Genomic DNA, 18,009 nt, shown 5'->3' with positions numbered 1-18,009 from the left:
CTCTCTCTTCGCTCTATGCCAGGCCTAGGGAAAGCCATCTCCCACAGAAGTCCAATTCTGGCTTCTCCTCTACAACCCTTTTGCAATTGTTCCCTTTTTTAAAAAACATGTTTCCATAGTGAGAAGGCTCATTTTAAAAACTGTCTTTGCTCTTGACCGAAAGGTTAGCCCCTTGCCCCCAGCGCATAACCAGCCTCTCGTCCCATGGACCCCGCCATCCTGTGTGAGAGCCAAGGCCGCAGAAGTCGCGATTCCCTCTGGAAAATCTTATTTTTAAAAACCGACAGTACTCAGCAGACACTCCTGCAAAGGGTCCACTGGGAGTAGCGCAGTTTCCACCAATGAATTCTATCCCTCTGCTCTTTTAAATTCTGCATGTAGCCAACTTTTCCACCACTGAGTGAAGAACACAGCCTTTCTCCTGCTCCCAAAGGTTCCCAAACGTTTGTGTCCTGGAAAAAGCCCAGTGAGTGAGCTGTCCTTTGAGGGGACAGCTGTTGTGGGTTGGGGGAGGATATGGAGAAGAAAGGGAACTGGGTTTGTATCCCAAGAATCTATGCAGACTGTGGCAATGCTTGGTGGAAAAAGAATGCAAGAGGCTTTTATGACCAAGCCCAGCACTGGTGGGGAGGAGAGTTTGGGCCTTGACTTGGGGTGACTGTCTCCTCTCCTTGTTTTGGGGTGGGATAAAAGACGGTTTCAAAAGTCTCTTGGCCCTTGAGTGTCACTGTTTTCCATGCTTTATGCCAGTAATGTCAGAAAGAAGAACCACTACTCCAGGAGGATCTTTTTTTTTTTTTTTAAGTAAAAAGAGGAATGTATTAGTTTGCATAACTGAATAGATAGAATGGCTTCAAGGCATGGCTGGATCTAGGTGCTCATATAATAGCATCTAGACTCAGTCCTTCCCACTCTTTCTCTCCGTTCTCTTTCCTTTCTCTCATCTTTTTCTACACATCTCTCCCTGCCTCTGTACCTTCCGTACGTTCTTTGTTGGCTTCATTCTCAGGTAGCCCTCTCCACATGGTGGCCCTCAGCAACTCCATGTTTATATTCTCTCTGTTTAGCACCAGCAAAAGTCCAGGAGGATTTCAACACAAAACTTTGATTAACTTTCAGTTTTTCATTTCCGTGCCTAATGGAACAGTGCTGGCTGTGACCGACACACGTGCATGCACGCACGCACGTACACACATACGCACACTTCCTTCTCCATGAGTCCCAGGTGAACTATGAAGTGTCCTAACAAGGCTGAACAAAATGGAAAGAGGTTTGGGTACATTAACACTTGCAGTGACGTTGGTGTTGAGAGTCACCAGTTCTCAGAATGCAGAGGAGCTCCTGTGTCAAGGGATGGTGGTAGGAAGGAGGGCATTTACAGTTCAGATTTGAAAGGTGATGTCTGGAAGTAAAGGAGAGCAATGAGAAGGAAAAAATGACTCTAAAAGCTTGAACTCTGTGTATTCTTCAGCCCACAGATCTGAGTCTTCATATACTGGGTAACAAACCCTCTCAGAATACAGCAGGCTTTAAGCAAATAGATCACGCCCTCTGGACGTGGGTTCATGACTTTGGTGCATGTAAAATGCAGAACTGATAGGAGAGATTCGGTGGTTTTGGAGGAAGGAAGCAGACTCTGTGGGCTGTGGCTCAATGAGGAGGTGCACGTGCACAGAAAGTGCAGGAGGGAGAGCATTTGTTCAAGATGTGGACGGCTGAGTACTCTCCTGTTGCCCCTGCTGTGCCTGTAGACAACAGCGCTGTGCTGATGCTTAGAAACCCACTCAGAGGGAGTGTTCTTACCGTAATAAAAGAAAAAGAAGGAAGACACGAAGGGGATAAAAGAGGCAGGTGACAAAAGGAGGATCTGGAGTCAACACATACTTTTTAAAAGCCAGCAATGATTTGAGTAGGTTACACGCTGACGATCAAGACCCAGTGCAGGGCCGGCCCCGTGGCTTAGTGGTTAAATGCACGCGCTCCGCTGCTGGCGGCCCTGGTTTGGATCCCGGGCGCACACCGACGCACCACTTCTTCGGCCCTGCTGAGGCCGCGTCCCACATACAGCAACTAGAAGGATGTGCAACTACGACATACAACTATCTCCTGGGGCTTTGGGGAGAAAAAGGAGGAGGATTGGCAATAGATGTTAGCTCAGAGCCGGTCTTCCTCAGCAAAAAGAGGAGGATTAGCATGGATGTTAGCTCAGGGCTGATCTTCCTCACAAAAAAAAAAAAAGACCCAGTGCAGAGGGAGAGATGGGGGCTAAAAGCGAGAGAGACAATAATCAATGGCAAAGCAAAGCTGTGGATAAGGGTGCAGGCTCCAGAGTCAGACTGCCCAGTTTAATTCCTGCTTTCACTGAGTCCTAGCTGTGTGATCTTGAGGAAGTTACTTAACCTCTCTGTGCCTCAGTTATCGTTTTTTGTAAAATGAGGGTATTGATGGAGCCTATAGTAGATTTTGTGAGGATTAAATGGTAAAGCAGTTAGAACAGTGCTTGGTACATCATAAGCACTAAATAAATGTCAGTTATTATTATTTTTATTGTTGGTCTGCCTGAAAAGCCTGGAGGAGTGGAATCCAGAGAACGGAAGGGTGGCCTGGCCTCAGCAGGAGGGCGGGTGTTTCATTACAAAGGGCGTGCATAGATATGTGCGTATTGCAAATGGATGTGTAAATTCAGCGGTAAGAAGTCAGGGGAATTGCTGTCTGATAACTTTTATGTTTCTGTGAAGAAGAAGGTGACCTTATTATATCTGTTACGATGAGAGAGGTCGATCTCATTTTTAATAAAGTGATGTGTTGAGATAGTCATTGTTGAGAATGTGTGACCAAGCTAACTGTGGAAACACCGTACAGTTGTTGGCTGGAGCTGGGGGCCTGGTGGGTGGCTGTGAATGTTTCCTGGGGAGTGGGAGTGTCTCCCCAGGGCTCCAAAACCCCCAGTCAGGGTGGGGCTCAGCAGAGGTGTGGAGTCATCTGTGGTTGAGGGTCTACTCTCATTTAAGGTGGAAATGTCACTGGCATGTGGGTCCTTGCTGTCCCCCAGGATAGAAATCAAGAGAGACAACAAACGGGAGTAGGAAAGTAAAAGTTTATTGGCTTGTGCACAGGGGAGGCACAAGGGAGCCAGTGTGGAAAGGAAGGAAAGGAAAGGGGCAGGTGAGGCTCGTTAGGGAGCAGGATTGTGGGGTTTTATTAGGCAAAGGCTGGGGAGGAGCCTTGTCATGGCATGTAGGGGTGGGGTTGTGCTTGCGCCTGCGCTGTTGCATAGCATGCTGCCACATGTGATGCATGTATCACTAGCATGCTAGTTCTCCACCCCGGGTGTGATTTTTACTATGCTAATGGGGCTAGGGTCACCTTCAGTGGATTCCTGGGTGCTGGGGCGCGTGCGTAACCCTGGGAGAGTCGGGAGGCTGCGGAATATGGATCTTGGTGGTAGTCTCTATTTGATTCTCCTACCTTGCCGATTGGTTAGGGGCCTTATCTTGTTCGGCCAGGGGCCTTGCAGATGACCCTGTCTCATTGGGCTGGTTCCTGTCTCAGAAGGACGCAGAAGACAGGACTTCAGGATATTGGCGAGAGGGTGCTGGATGAAATGGCTCAACATTGAGTTAATTTATACTAAGGCATCGAGAACAGTGCCTGGTGTATCGTACGCTCTCAACTATTTATTCATTAGTTTTTTTGTGTGTGTGTGTGAGGAAGATCAGCCCTGAGCTAACATCCATGCCAATCCTCTTTTTGCTGAGGAAGACTGGCCCTGGGCTAACATCCGTGCCCATCTTCCTCCACTTTATGTGGGACACAGCCACAGCATGGCGGGAGAAGCGGTGTGTTGGTGCGCGCCCGGGATCCGAACCCGGGCCGCCAGCAGCGGAGCGCGCACTCAACCGCTGCGGCCCGGGCCGGCCCTGTTCACTAGTTTTAATTCATTGCTATTGGTTCCTCTACATGGTCGGTGAATAAATTCGTAAAATTAAAAGGCTAACATAGAAAACAATAAATTTCTGCAACTTGGGTATTGAAAACCACAGTCTTTTAAGAAGAAATTCTCTTCGGGGGCCTCTGTGCAAGGCTCCTGTTCAACGAATTGTCGGAAGGCTCTGCTTTTCCTTCTTTGGAACTGGGTGCGCGCAGACGGCAGTGCCAGTGGGCCGCGCGCCCCGCGGTGCCTTGTCCTGGCCGCAGGTGCTTTAGCAGCTTGGGCCCGAGCCTCAGCGTCTGTAAAGCCAGCATCTGGGCCCCTTCCGCCCGCCTCGCGGGAACTCAGCCCCCAGGAGCCCTCCCGGGGGGGCCGGGCCGGGCTGAGGGATGCCGACCTGAAGCGGAAGGCGGTCTTTGGTCCGTGAGGCTGCGGGAGTCTGATCCAGCAGGGCAGGTGAGGGAGCGGGAGACCCCAGGCCTGGCTGCAGTCCTGGCGGGGGAGTGACCGCGGGCCCAGGGAAGGGCACACAGGTTCACCAAGCACCTTTTGTGCGCTGAGCCCTTTGCAGGCACTTCCCCTGCTCCTTCCTTTCTATGCCCACATCACCCTGGCAGGCTGGCGTCCCCTGAGACTCCCACCTTCCTCCAGCAGAGGCTCCTCGCCTGTGAGCTGAGGCCGCAGAGAGCAGTGGTCTCCAAACTGGGCTCCGTGAATTCCAGGGTCCTTTGGAGCTGCTAGAGGAGTCACCAAGGGTAGAAGAAGGGCTCGGGCAGGTGCAGCTTCATCTCCCTCCCCCTTTGACCTGCTCTGCAGACTGGAGGGCCCTGTAGACTTTTGTCTGAGAATGGCTTTTCAGTTTAGAAGTCTCACAAGGCACAGGTCTCTGTGATCTCTCAAATCCCTGTGCGACTCTGATTACTGGCTCTTCTGCTGGTGCCCTTGTGGCTCTGGGTTTACACTTCCCTTCTCTGTGCCTCAGTTTCCCCGTCTGTAGAATGAGGGTTTGGATATGATCATCCCTGGCCTCCAAGAGGCTGAGAGTGGACAGGGCAGTAAACACTTGGGCCAACCGAAGTCCCATTTGGCCAGCAACCTGAAGGGACGGGTGACAGTGGAGGGCGATGTCCCCATCTGTCCTGCTTCCCGGGTGCCGGGCACTCGCGGCTCAGTTCCAGGACTCCGTCCAGCTCCACTTGTCAGCAGCGAGTCACATTGCTTCCCCCTGTCTCCTCTTTCCTCCAGGGACCCGTGAAGTGGTGGCCAAGCCCAGTCCAGTCACTGCCCGTCCACCGAGGTCCAGAGACCAGGATAGGAAGAAGGGCAGCAGTACTTCCTCTCTGAGGATGGAGACTCACAGCCGTCCTGGCAAGAGCAGAAAATCCACAAAATTCCGGTCCATCTCCCGGTCCCTGATCCTCTGTAGCACTAAGACCAGTGACGATGGCTCTAGCCCCGATGAGAAATGTCCTGATCCCTTTGAGATTTCCCTGGGCCAGGGCAAGGAGGGAATTTTCCACTCATCTGTGCAGCTGGCAGACACATCGGAGGCCGGGCCCAGCAGCATTCCTGATCTAGCACTGGCCTCCGAGGCCACTCAACTCCAAGCAACTGGGAGTGACCGAGGCAAGCATTGTAGGAGGATGTTCTTCACGAAGGTACACCCAGGATCTGTGGGGCTGGAAGAGTCTGCGGTTGGGTTCTGGTGTTATGAATTAAAGTCTTTGAACACTTTTATTCCAAAGTCAGTAAGGCGCAGAGTTCTAATTCTGAACAAGAGCAAGGAAAAATTCGAGGCAGGGTCCACTGCAATGATAACAATGAGCATGGTAATGAATGGGACTCAGCTGACCTTCTTGCTTGCGAGATTCAGCAAGAGACTGTGTCAGTCCACAGTAAATTGAGCCCAGGTCCCTGCTGGGAAATGCAATAGCCAATATTCTGGGCAGTTCTCATCTCCAGGCAGGCAATGTCCAGCATACCATGGGCAGGTGGAATCACACTCAGTAGAGAACGTGACAGAACCCAACTTACAGAGCCTGGACAGATGAGGAGACCTTACGTCAAACAGGAGGAAGAGGACAGGATGAGTGGGTTTGCTCCCTGAGTGGTGACTGTGAGCGTTCTCCAGGCACCCCTGCCAGTTCTGACACAGCTGTGAGTGATGCAGGCGGTGCATGGAGACACAAGGAAGGGGGAGAGGGAAAACCAAGTTGTGTTTGGAGACCTGCCAAGTTCAGAATGTTTTCTCTGCTGTTAGACCATGTTTCAATTTTCGTTATCACAGTGAGATGGAATTGCTGGGTACCATGAGATAGAGTTTGATTAAAGAATTTTACTCTCGAATTATTCTCTCTCAAGTCCTGGGCCTTCAGCCTTCCATCAAAGGTGGGGTTTCTCAAGGGTCCAAACAGCCCTGAACCTTGGAGCCAGCGTGGCTCACTCTGTGATGGGCCAGCCCCGAGGGGCTTCTCCCATGTGCTGCTGCCAAGCCCCACTGGGTACAGTCACATGAATGCCAACAGCCAATAGGGGAGGCATTCCAGTACCTTTGGACGGGTCTAGTCCTTTTGCACAACTTGCCTCCTTGGAGAGGAAAATCATTGCTTAGCATGTATACAATAAACAACATCATGTAACATTATGTAACAGATTAGGAGATCAGGCCCCATAGAGGGGATAGCCCCAATCATCTCCAGACACGAGCAGCTTCTGCGAGGGCCCCACCTAGCCCAGGCTGCTCCATCACCCACAATGTGACTTCTATTGATACAACCTGAGCTCACCCATTAGGGTAGAAGGAGGCGCCAGCAGCCCAGAGGGTTTGGGGGAGCCTGGCCAGGCTCCTAGTTTGTCGCGAACGATGTTCCAGGCAGAAGGAACAGCGTGCGCAAAGACATGAAGAAAAGAGTGTGCTTGTGGAGCATCAAGGAGAAGAGCCTGTAGAGGGAATCAGGGAAAGGAGGAAATGGTAGAGGATGAAGTTGGGGTGGTAGCCAGGGGCCAGATGTGGAATTTTATTCTAACAAGGATGAGAAAACAGTGGAAGACTGAGCAGGGGTGTGACATGATCCTTTTAGGGAGCATTCAGCTGCTGAGCAGAGAATGGAGGGTAAGGAGACCATGAGGAGAGCCCCGACAATGATGGGCCTAAGATGGTACTGGTAGAGGCTCTGAGATGGTCAGGGTAGGGATTTGTGTTGGAGGCAAAGCCAACAGGATTCGCTGATGGGAGGATGTCGAGTGTAGAGAGTGAGAGGCACGTGTTGAACTGCAAGTTTTGAACTGACCAGCTCTGGGGAGAGGAGGTGCCGTGTTCTGAGATGGGAAACACTAGGGGCAGGAAAAATGGTCAGGAAAGGTGAGAGGTTCCATGAAGGATGCAGGATGTGACTAAGCAGGGGGCAGAATTCCAGGTGGAGGGAACTGCATGAGCACAGAGATGGGCGTGAGGGAGCCCCGAGTGCTATGCGGGGGCCACTGTGCCCAGGAGCGTGTGTCTGGAGCTCTGTGCTTGGCGTCTGTCGGGCGGTCGGCGGGAGGCTGGCTGCCTGGGGAGGGCTGGAGGAAGGCAGCGGGGGAGGCTGGCAAGGAGTCAAAGAGAAACTGCACCTCTGTCATCTCTTTGTGATTCCATGAGCACAATACTTTGGTTTAAAAAGTGTTTTCGCAGCTCTTATCTCATTGTCCCCTTCCCCCCAGGCCCTGAGAGGAAGGCAGTTACAGCAGTGTTATGATTTCTGGGGGCAGGATGGCACAGGGGTCAGGGGTGTGGCCTCATTAGTCTGACTGCTCCGGTTTGGGTCCAACTTTCCCATTTAGTAGCTGTGTGATCCTGGACAATTCACTTTATCTCTCTGTGCCTCAATTTTCTCACCTGTTAAAAGGAGAATATTAATAATAGTATATACCTTGTATGGGTTTTATCAGGATAAAGTTATAAGCCTTTACATGAGAAAATGCACCTAAAACAGAACAGTACACATAGTAATTCCTTAATAAATATTATTATTTCTGTTTTAGGATGGGGACAATGACTGATACTGAGTAACTAAGTAATTAATGAAGTCAATAATATTTATTGAGTACCTTCAATGTGCCAGGCAGTGTGCAAGAATTGTAGCTTTAGCGATGCTCGTAGGCTAATGATGGAGAGAGGGGCAAAACGGATCATTCCTATTTTAGGTCATGGGTAGAGATACATAGGGAAATCATGGGATGCTGAGGAGGGATATGCAGCTCTGTTTGGGGAAGGGAGCGCTGGAGGTGACTGTTGAAAGCAGAATGTCCAAGTAAAGTAGTCCAGATCACAGTGAGTGACGAGAATGGGCGGAGGGACAGAGGAACAGGTACAGGGGCTCAGAGGCTGGAAAGAGGCTCATTTGCTGAGGGTGGGGAAGGGGTGGTATGCACAGTTGAGTCAAGTTTGAGGCAGGCATGAACTGAGATGGCAGAGAGGGGTATCGGCCAGCTCAGAACCTGAGGTCTTTTTTCCTTTTAAGAAGCACAGGTGATCTCCACTGATCCATTCGTGAGTTCTGAGCAAGTGAGGGTTTCAGTTGCCTGAGCAGGTCCCATTTCGTATGGAAAGTGACTGTGCAGGAAGGTGAAAGGCGACAGCTGGTCCCAACAGCCTTTCTGGAGGAGCCCCAGGGTACTCAGTAACATCTCCCTCCCTTCTTGCGGGGACACTCTAGTCCCCGTCCTGGCTCCTTCCCTGCCCTGCACCCAGGCGTGACTCGGTTGGCCCAGCCTCCAGCAATGCCATGGTTACACTGATTTCAAAACAACATCTGGAAAGAGGCCTGTGACATCAGCCTCTCTTCTAGAAACGCCTAATAGAGAAATTAAAGAAGAGGAAGTTATATAAACAGCCAACTGAAAAAAAAAAGCCTTATTGGATGCGTTGTGTTTGGCACAACCAGGGCTGAGTAAGTCACTGCCCAGGGACATGCCAAAGCAGGGCGGGCCGTGTGGAATCTGGAGCAAACATCTGACCCTATATCATGCATGAATGCACTGATGGGGGCTCCTTCTTCAGGGGGCTTCCAGACCCCTGGGGACAGATTCAACTGGAAGATGTTCAAGCCAGACTCCCTAACCTAACAGACAAAAGCACAATTTGTAAGACCCAGACCTTTAAAAGAAGGAAATGCATGGACTCCTTGGCTACTCCAGACCCACTGTCTTTTTTCAAATGGAAAAAGTATTTTAAATGCCTTTTAAGTAGGATATTGAGGCCAAAGGGAAGGGAGCTGAGGCGGGTGGAACTGAAGCTCACCAAATGGCCCCTCTCTTTCCACTCTCTCTCCTCCTTTGTCCCTCATTCCTCTCCTCTGTTTCTTCAAATGTTGGCAAAGCACCTGCTCTGAGCTATCCTCTAGGGATAAAGAAACACATTTGACACTATTCCTCCCCGCGGGAGTTTGCAGTCTAGACAAGGGGACAGGTGCCAGCATAAGTAATCCTGTCGCTTGTCCCCTTCCAAGCTCCGGATTTGCTTGTTCAGTTTCCCTGCAGAAAGGGTCCACCCAGAGGATGTGTAGTCGGGGACTTATATCCTTGAAGGAGCTTCTAGGTTACCTTTCGGGTCCCCTGAGCATTCTACAGGAATAGGATGTGAGCCCTTCATTATGGGACTTCCCTAGAGGGGAATGGGTCCAGCTAAATTACTGTGGAATTGAAGCAATCTCAGAACAAGAGAACGAGCTTAGGTCAAGCTGCAGTCTGTTGTCCGCCCCTCCAGGAGGCCCTGCACTTATGGGCCAAGGATGTAGACAGTGCTTCCCTGGAGACTTAGCAGGGCGCCACAGCAGTGGGGTGTGCAGGTAGGATTGGGGTGGGAATGCAGAGGGAGGGGGTGGAGGGAGGGGGACAAAGGAGGTGGCAGAAGTGAGAGGGAGACACTTACATCCCACACAGTGGGCCTGGCTCCAGTGTTACCAAGAGATCCTTTTAAAGAAATTATTGTCTGCCCCAAGCTTGTAAAGATATTTTCCCATGTTTCTTCTAGCAGCTTTGTTGTTTTATCTTTCACATTTGGATCTTTAATTCATATCAAGTTGGTTTTTGTACACTTTGTGATGCATACATTAAATTTTTTCCTATGTGGCTATCCGATTGTCCCAGCATTATTTTCTGGAGGCCTGTTCTCGCCCCACTGCACAGCACTGTCATCTCTTTTATATGGCAAGGACCACATGCACATGTGGGTCTGTTTCTGGTCTCTCCATTCTGGTTAGTCGTATTTTTTTATTCTTGCACTAATACCACTCAGTTTTGATTATGGTGGTTTTATAATAAGTTTTTTTATCTGGTTTGTAAGTTCTCTAGCTTTATTCTTCCAATTAGACTTGGTTATTCGTGAGATTTTATTGGAATTGCATTGACTCTATAGATCAATTTGAAGAGAACTGATATCTTTACAATATTGAATCTTCCAATCCATTTACATGATGTATTTCTCTCACGTTTGATTATAGATTTTTTTGGTTTGTTTTTCAGCATACACAATCTTTTTTTTTTTTTTTTGCCACTTTTGAAAAATCATAGCTCTGTTTCTCCCTCCCAATTTTTATACCACCCCCCCCAACACACGTCTTGCTGGCCGGGGCCTAAAGTACAGTGATGGACAGAAGCGGTGACAGCAGTATCCTTGTTTCATTGCTGAGCTCAAGGGAAACGTTTCATTATTTGGCAAATAAGTATGATGTTTGTTGTATTTTTGTAGATACTCTTCATTGGATTGAGGAAGTTTGCCTCTATTTGCAGTTGGAAAAGAGGTTTTAGTTTTCCCCTAGTGAATTTGTTAAGTTTTATCAAATGACTTTTCTCTGCATTTATTGAGATAATCATACGGATTTTTCTACTTCATTCTTGTTAATGTGATGAGTTACATTGATTGACTCTTTTGAATGTTAAAACAATGTTGCATTCCTGGAACAAACTCAACTTAGTTATGAAATAGTATCCTTTTAATATAACTGTGGATTGGATATGTTAATATTTTGTTTGTGATTTTTGCCATTTGTGTTTGAGGGAGAGATTAACCTGAAATTTTCCTTTCTTGTAATGTCCTTGTCTGCTTTTCATATTATGGGTATGTATGTTGGCCTCATGAAATGAGTTAGGAAATATTTCCTCTTTTCCACCCTCTGGAATAGCTTGACTAATATTGGTGCTAACCTTTTTTAAATGGTTGGAAGAATTCACTTAAGAGCCACCTGGGCCTGGAGATTTCTTTGTGGAAAGGTTTTAAATTACCATTGAATCTATTTAATAGATACAGGAATATTCAGATTTTTAAAATTTCTTCCAGTATCAGTTTTGGTAAGATGTATTTTTGTTCTAGGAATTTTTTTCATCTGAATTTCCAATTTTATTAGCATAAAGTTGTTCAGGAAATCTTAGTACATTTTAATGGAAGGTTTTATTGAGATAACTATAGATTTACATGATGTAAAGAGTAATACAGAGAGGTCCTGTTACCCTCTCCCCATTTCTGCCAAAGGTAACACTTGGTAAAACTGTAGCACAATATCACAACCAGGATATTGACATGGCTACAGCCACTCATCCTCAGCCTCCCCAGTGCTACTTGTGTTGGTGTGTGTGGGGTGTGTGTGCTTATCACCTTCCAGGCATTGGGAGGAACTGTAGTGATGCCTATTTTTCCTTCCTGATATCGATACTTTATATCTTTTCTCTCTTTTTTTAAAACTAATCTATTGTTCCAGGGATGTATCAGTTTTATGTCTTCTCAAAGAACCAGCTTTTGATTTTGTTGAAGTTTTCTGTTCTATGTTTTCTATTTAATTTCTCTCTGTTCTTATTCTTTTTATGTCTTTTCTTCTACATTCTTTAGGTCTATTTTTTTGTTCTTTGTTTCTAGTTTTTTGAGATGAAAGCGTGGATAATTGATTTGCAGCTTTTATTCTTTTCTAATAAATGCATTTATGGCTATAAATTTCCCTCTACGTTTAGTTAGCTTCATTCACAAATTTTGATATTTAATATTTTCTTGATAGATAGATAGATACAGATATGTATTTTTTCTATTGTGATTTCTCATGTGACTTATGGTTTATTTAGAAATGTATTCTTTAATTTCCAGGCAGTTGAGGATTTTCTCTCTCTTCCTAGATTGATTAACCTCTCTCTCTCTCTTCCTAGATTGATTATTCTGTGGTTGGAGAAGAGAACATATTGTGAATGATTTTAATTGCAATGGTTTAATCATTGGAAATTATATATATATAATTATATATATCATATGTAAATATGCTATATGTAATATGAATATTTTATATATATAAATATACACGTATATAATGCTGTTGTTCAATGCAGTGTTCTATATATGTCTATTAGGTCAATTTGATAATCACATTTTCCAGATCTTTTTTATCCTTACTGATTCCATTCCTCTATTAGCTACTGAGAGAAGTGTGTTAAAGTCTCCAATTATGATTGTAGATTTGCCCATTCATTTTTTTAGTTCTGTCAATTTTTGCTTTATATATTTTGAAGCTATATTTTTATATGCACATTTAGTATTTTTAAAATATTTTCCTGGTGAATTAACACCTTTATAATTTTGAAATAGTACTTTTTTGTCTAATGATGATTTTTGCTAATAACATTATCTGATATTCATCTACTGTCTTTTGGTTAGTGTTTGCACTGTATATCTTTTTTCCCTCCTTTCACCTTCAACCTGTGTTTATATATTTAAAGTACATCTCATGTAAGCAGCATATAGTTAGTTTATTTTTCTTCCATCTTACAGTCTTTATCTTATAATAGTGGGTATTGTTACCATTTACATTTAGTGTAATTTTAGATGTGTTTGGGTCTATATCTACTCTCTTATTATTTGGTCTCTCATTGTCCCAAAAGTTTTACACTTGGTTTTCTGTCTCTTCTTGCCCTCTTTTAGATTAATATATCTTTTGCTACTCTATTTCCCCTTCAATTAGTTTATGAGTTATACATTTTTTACTATTCTTTTAATCATTAAAATATATAACTGTGTTCTTACTGTATTAGAGTATCATACAAATTAGTACATTTATCAGTTCTCAGACAATGCTAAGACCTAAAACACACAACTCCATTTACAGCTGCCACTCTTTTTGATATTATTGTCATGCATTTCAATTGTACTTACATTTAAAACACAAGAATAGGTCATTATTATTGTTCTGTAGAGTCAATATTCATTTACACTAATTCACATGTTTACACTTTCCTTTATTCTTCATTCCTTCTGCATTTCTACACTGAGATCACTTTCCTTCTGCCTGAAGCAGTCTTGCCTCTAACATGGGCAGGACCTAGGATGAGAGCACAAATGGAGACCTATAGGCCAAACGTCTAAATATTTAAAAGTTATAAATGAAGATAAAATATGTTGAAAAATAAATTTTCTATCCTTCTACCTTGACAAATATACCTCATAAGTACTTGGATATCCAAGTTCAAATAAGTTCTTGGACTTCTCGGAGTTCTGCACTGGAATGCCGTGGGGTAGTAAGAGCCTTTTCCTGGCTCTTGGCCACTGGCCGTGATCCCTTTTCCCCCACCTCTCCCACCACTGTCCAGCACCACATGGGGCCATACATGCAGGCACGTGGACACCTGCAATTCTCTAATCACCCCTCTTCACTCCAGCAAACAGACACCCTTCCAGCCTAAAACTGTGCACACCGGTGGTGTGATTTGCTCTTGATAGGATAGACCCAGGGGAGAGATGGGGTGGGAGGGGGGCACAAGCTCCCTTGATACAATCTGATGCCTCCTACCTCGTTTGTTTTTTGGTTTCTCTCTAGCTAAATATTAGCAGATCACCAAATAGGCCTGAAGCCCTATATTTGCTCACTATGGAGCGGGTACTCTTTTTAAGGCACTGGATGAGATTGGGAGCTGGCACAGAGTGATGGCTCTATAAATATTTGTGGAATGAATGGTTGCCTAAATGAGCATAATGAGGCCACCCTTAAGGCAGAGAGGGCCTATTGACATAGCCCAAGCTCGCATTGGTTTTTTTGAGCCAACACGTGGGTTTACACTGGACATTGCTTTGGGCATTCCCACTGGCTGGGGTCTGGAGTCACTGGGCACTTCCATCTGGGAGTCAAACAGCAGCAGATGAGACCAAGCATGTGGGAGGTCCTCCCCCTGGAGCTGACCTTCTAAAAGGATGCAAAATGCTTTGATCCACATGGGAAGGGCCTTTGTAGTGTGTAAAATCCTGCTTTTCTTTACAAATTCAAAATATTGTTTAGGCAAAGTTACCACTCATGTAGCGTGACTCAGGATGTCATGAGGTCAGATCAACCATCTGAATCTCTGGCATGTGCTGTGGGTGGTGAGAGGGTGGTCAAGGCCTTCCATGATCAGACAAGTCCCTTCATCTTGCTGCCTTGAAGCAGTTCAGCCTGTGGCTTTGAGGCCCAGGCTTCCTTGGCAAGTGGGAAACACAATCCTTTGGCCGCTTGCCTCTTCCTGCCACAGAAGAGCAGCTGGTGGAGGCTGAGAGCAGCCACTGGCAGGGAAGCTTAGGGCTCCAGGACTCCCATGGAGCCAGCCGCCTCCCCTGTGTGTGGGGGAGGATGGGGAGGGAGACAAGGGTGGGCCACATGCAGGAAGCGGGAGGGATAGCCCGCAGGTATGATTAATGTGCACTTGCTGACTGTCTCCGAAACTCCACGTGGTTTCTAGTTGCTGTTTCCGTTGTCAAAAGACATTTGGAGCTATTTGCCTGGAAGCTGGTCTTTTGAATCTCATTCGTTCTCGCTGGACACCATTTGGTTAATGAAAAGAGTTTTGTGGAAAGAAGCAGAGGAATAGGGAAATTGGGAAGAAGTAGAAAACCATCTACCTTTCCAACTCTGTTTCTCAATATGGCCCTTCATATGTGCCTTACAATTCACCCAACGCTTCTCTCTATTCTTTGCGTAAAACCCACTGGTTACTGCCTTCAAGCCTCTGCCCTTGCTGCCCCCTCTACCTGGAATACCTTCCTGACTCTGATCTTCATGAACCCAAATCTTAGTCATCCTCTGAGGCCCAGCTTCAATGGAATATTTGCCATGAAGCTTTTCCTGATCCTCCCCTTATCCTGTACCCCTAGCTTCCACCATCCCTGTTTGAGACAACCTGCTCCCTCTGAATTTCTAGGGCATGCTGTGTCTCCCTATTTTACTACAGTAATTTATCACAGAAACACAAAGTTGTATGTTCCCACTAAAGAATGAATTCTGGGTACTAGCTGTAGGTAGGAAGAATTTACTGAATGAGTTTGTGCTTCCAGCACCAGCTTAGGAGAGTGTCTGAAAAAATGTTAAAGGCTGCATGAGATTCCATCACATGGATGAATCATAATTTATTATTTTAGGATCTTTAAAAATATTTTATTAAATATTGATAATATAAAAATAAATTTATAAAATGTATACTCTAAAAAAATAAAGATGCCCTGAATACCTGTCTATTAATCATCAAGTTTAAGAAACAAGTCTTACCATAAATTTTGAGGCACTTTGAGTGCCCCTACATGATGGCCATCCCATTCCCACACCTTTCAGAGATAACCACTGTCCTTCATTTTGGGTGCATCATGCCCCAGATTTTCTTTTTAGAGTTTACCATACCTGTTTGTATGCCTGAATGATGTATTGTTTAGTTCTGCTGAATTTTGATTAATCTTTGCATATCTTTTTTATCCTTTACTTTTGATCTACCTATGTCATTATGCCTTAAGTGAATTTCTTATAGACAGCACATAGTTGAGTCAATTTTTTAAAATTTTTACCCACTCTGCCAATCTCTGTTCTTTAATTGGAGTATTTAGACCATTTACATTTAAAGTAATAATTAATGTTAGGGCTTAAGTCTGCCACTTTATTATTTGTTTTCTGTTTGTTCCCTGTATTTCTTGTTCCTCCATTTCTTTTCTCTTGCTTTCCTGTGGATTATGTGAACATTTTTTAGAGCTCCATTTTGATTTATTTGTAATGTTTTTGAGTATATCACTTTTTATAGTTTTCATAGTGGTTGCTGTATGTATTGCCTTATTGGTACTGATGTTTTACGCCTTTGAGTGAAGTAGAAAGCTTACTTCTATTTAAGTCCCTTTACTCTCCTCATTTCTTAAATATCATTGTCTTAAGTGATGACTTAAGTGTCTTAACTTCATCTACATCCATTGACCACCACATCAGGTGATGTTATAACTTTTGCTTCAAGCATAAAATATGATTAAAGAAACTCATAAAGGGAAAGATATCTATTATTGCTACTTCTATTTTTACCTATTCTACTGTTCTTTCCTTTCTGAAGGTCCCAGCTGTTTTGTCATTTTCTTTCTATTTGGAGAGCTTCCTTTAGCCATTCTTTAAGGATAGATCTGCTAGTGACACATTCTCTGCGTTTTTCATTCATCTGAGAATATCTTTACTTCTCCTTCATTCCTGAAGGGTATTTTCAATGGATAGGATTTATAGTTGACATGTATTTTTCTGCCCTTGAAAAGTGTTGCGCCTCTTCCTTCTGCCCTCCATATGTTCAGATGTGAAATCTCTCATTTAACTTAGTGTTTATAATCTTTTTAGGTAATGGGTTGTTTCTTTCTGGTTGTTTTTAAGAATTCCTTCTTTATCGTTAGTTTTCAGAAGTTTAATTAGGAGGTATCTTGGTATTGATTTCTTTGGGTTTATTGTGTTCAGTTCTCTAACCTCTATTTTCTTCTTTTTAAGAAACTTCTATTTCTTTGTTATCTTCTAATTTTTCATTTGTTTCAAGAGAATTGTAGATGATTATTGAAGCATTTTTATGATGGCTGCTTTACAATCCTTGTCAGATGGTTCCGACATCTGATTCAGCTCAGAATTGGCATCAGCTGTTTGCCTTTTCTCATTCAAGTTATGGATTCCTGGTTCTTGCTGTTAAAAGTGACTTTTAATTGTATCTTGGACATTTTCATTATTATGTTAGAAGTCTCTTGATCTAATTTAAATCTTCTGTTTTAGCAAGTAGCCACCTGTTTATGTTTAGCGTGTAGTTCTGGACTACTTTGGTGGGATTTTGTAATGACATTTTAGTTTTCAGAGCCCTTGCAATGCTATTCCAGTCTGCTTCATCTTTCTGGCACTACTGGAGCTCTTGCTCAGTCCCTGCAGTTCTGCCTGCTGGGGTGGAAAGAGCTTCTCTGGCCTGCCTGGTACCACTAGGTGACCATCTGCTGCTCAGAGTGCGGATGGGGAGAAGCTGCTGGGCCTGGGTCTCTTTTGCCATTAGGTGGAGGGCAGGAAAATGAAGCGCTCAGCTGATGCTGCCCCTGCAAGTGAATCTGCCTCCTGCTTGTGCCCTAGTTATGGAGCAGGGGCTGGGTCAGCCTGGGGCTTTGCTGCTGCCACTGCCACAGGTAGAGCTGATCACCTGCTGCTGTCTTAGTTGTGAAGCAAAGGCTGGGACACCTGCCAAAGTCTGCTGCTGCCAAGGCAGTCATGTCAGACCTCCTAGGGGTGCCTTGATTGTGGCTCAGGGATGGGGGCTCCCACCAGGTCTTTGTTGGACTTCTCACTTTCCTGGTCTTTTGGCAGGGCCAGAGAGAATACTGTTTTTGTTTTTGTTTCTTGTCTTTGTCTATTGGCAGTTGTGGGTTGCCGGCCTCTCCAGTGCCTAGTCTGGGTATATTGTAGTTAAAAAACAAAACAAAACAAGGAACTCACACCATATTGTCATTCCTCAAGTCCTGAGGTTCCTAGCCAGTTAGCCCTCTCTTTTCCGGCTTTCAGAATCCTTCATTATTTCTGTTGAATAATATCCAGGATATTTAGTTGTATTTAGCCGGGAGCCAACACCATTTTGTTCTGGAACTGGAAGTCTCAGTTCCACTTATTTTTAAATATGATATAAATGCAATTGCACAGTGATTCCTCTTTGGTTAACTTGCTTCTATTACTCAACATTACTTTCCAGAAAGTCATTCATGTTATTTCATTGTGTTGTAGCTCATTGATTTTCACTGTTTTATAGTGTTCTATTGTGTGAACACATACAGTTTATTTATCCAC

At 45.0% G+C, this 18,009-nt stretch overlaps 1 protein-coding gene across 6 annotated transcripts in view; it reads left to right on the top strand.

Annotated features, from left to right (window-relative positions):
* IL16 (interleukin 16) overlaps positions 1-18,009 on the top strand; it is a 117,317-nt gene that overhangs the window by 25,215 nt on the left and 74,093 nt on the right. For 5 of the 6 annotated variants that reach the window (XM_058542581.1, XM_058542580.1, XM_058542578.1 and 2 more), the window contains exon 2: positions 5,177-5,589. In XM_058542581.1, coding sequence (XP_058398564.1) covers positions 5,177-5,589 — 413 coding nt within the window. Of the gene's footprint in view, positions 1-5,176; positions 5,590-18,009 lie in introns of those variants that run through there. The other variant, XM_058542582.1, reaches the window with a different exon arrangement.

This window comes from Diceros bicornis, chromosome 5 (assembly GCF_020826845.1).
Source record: "Diceros bicornis minor isolate mBicDic1 chromosome 5, mDicBic1.mat.cur, whole genome shotgun sequence".
NCBI classification, from domain to species: domain Eukaryota; kingdom Metazoa; phylum Chordata; class Mammalia; order Perissodactyla; family Rhinocerotidae; genus Diceros; species Diceros bicornis.
This window is presented reverse-complemented; position numbering and strand designations above follow the sequence as displayed.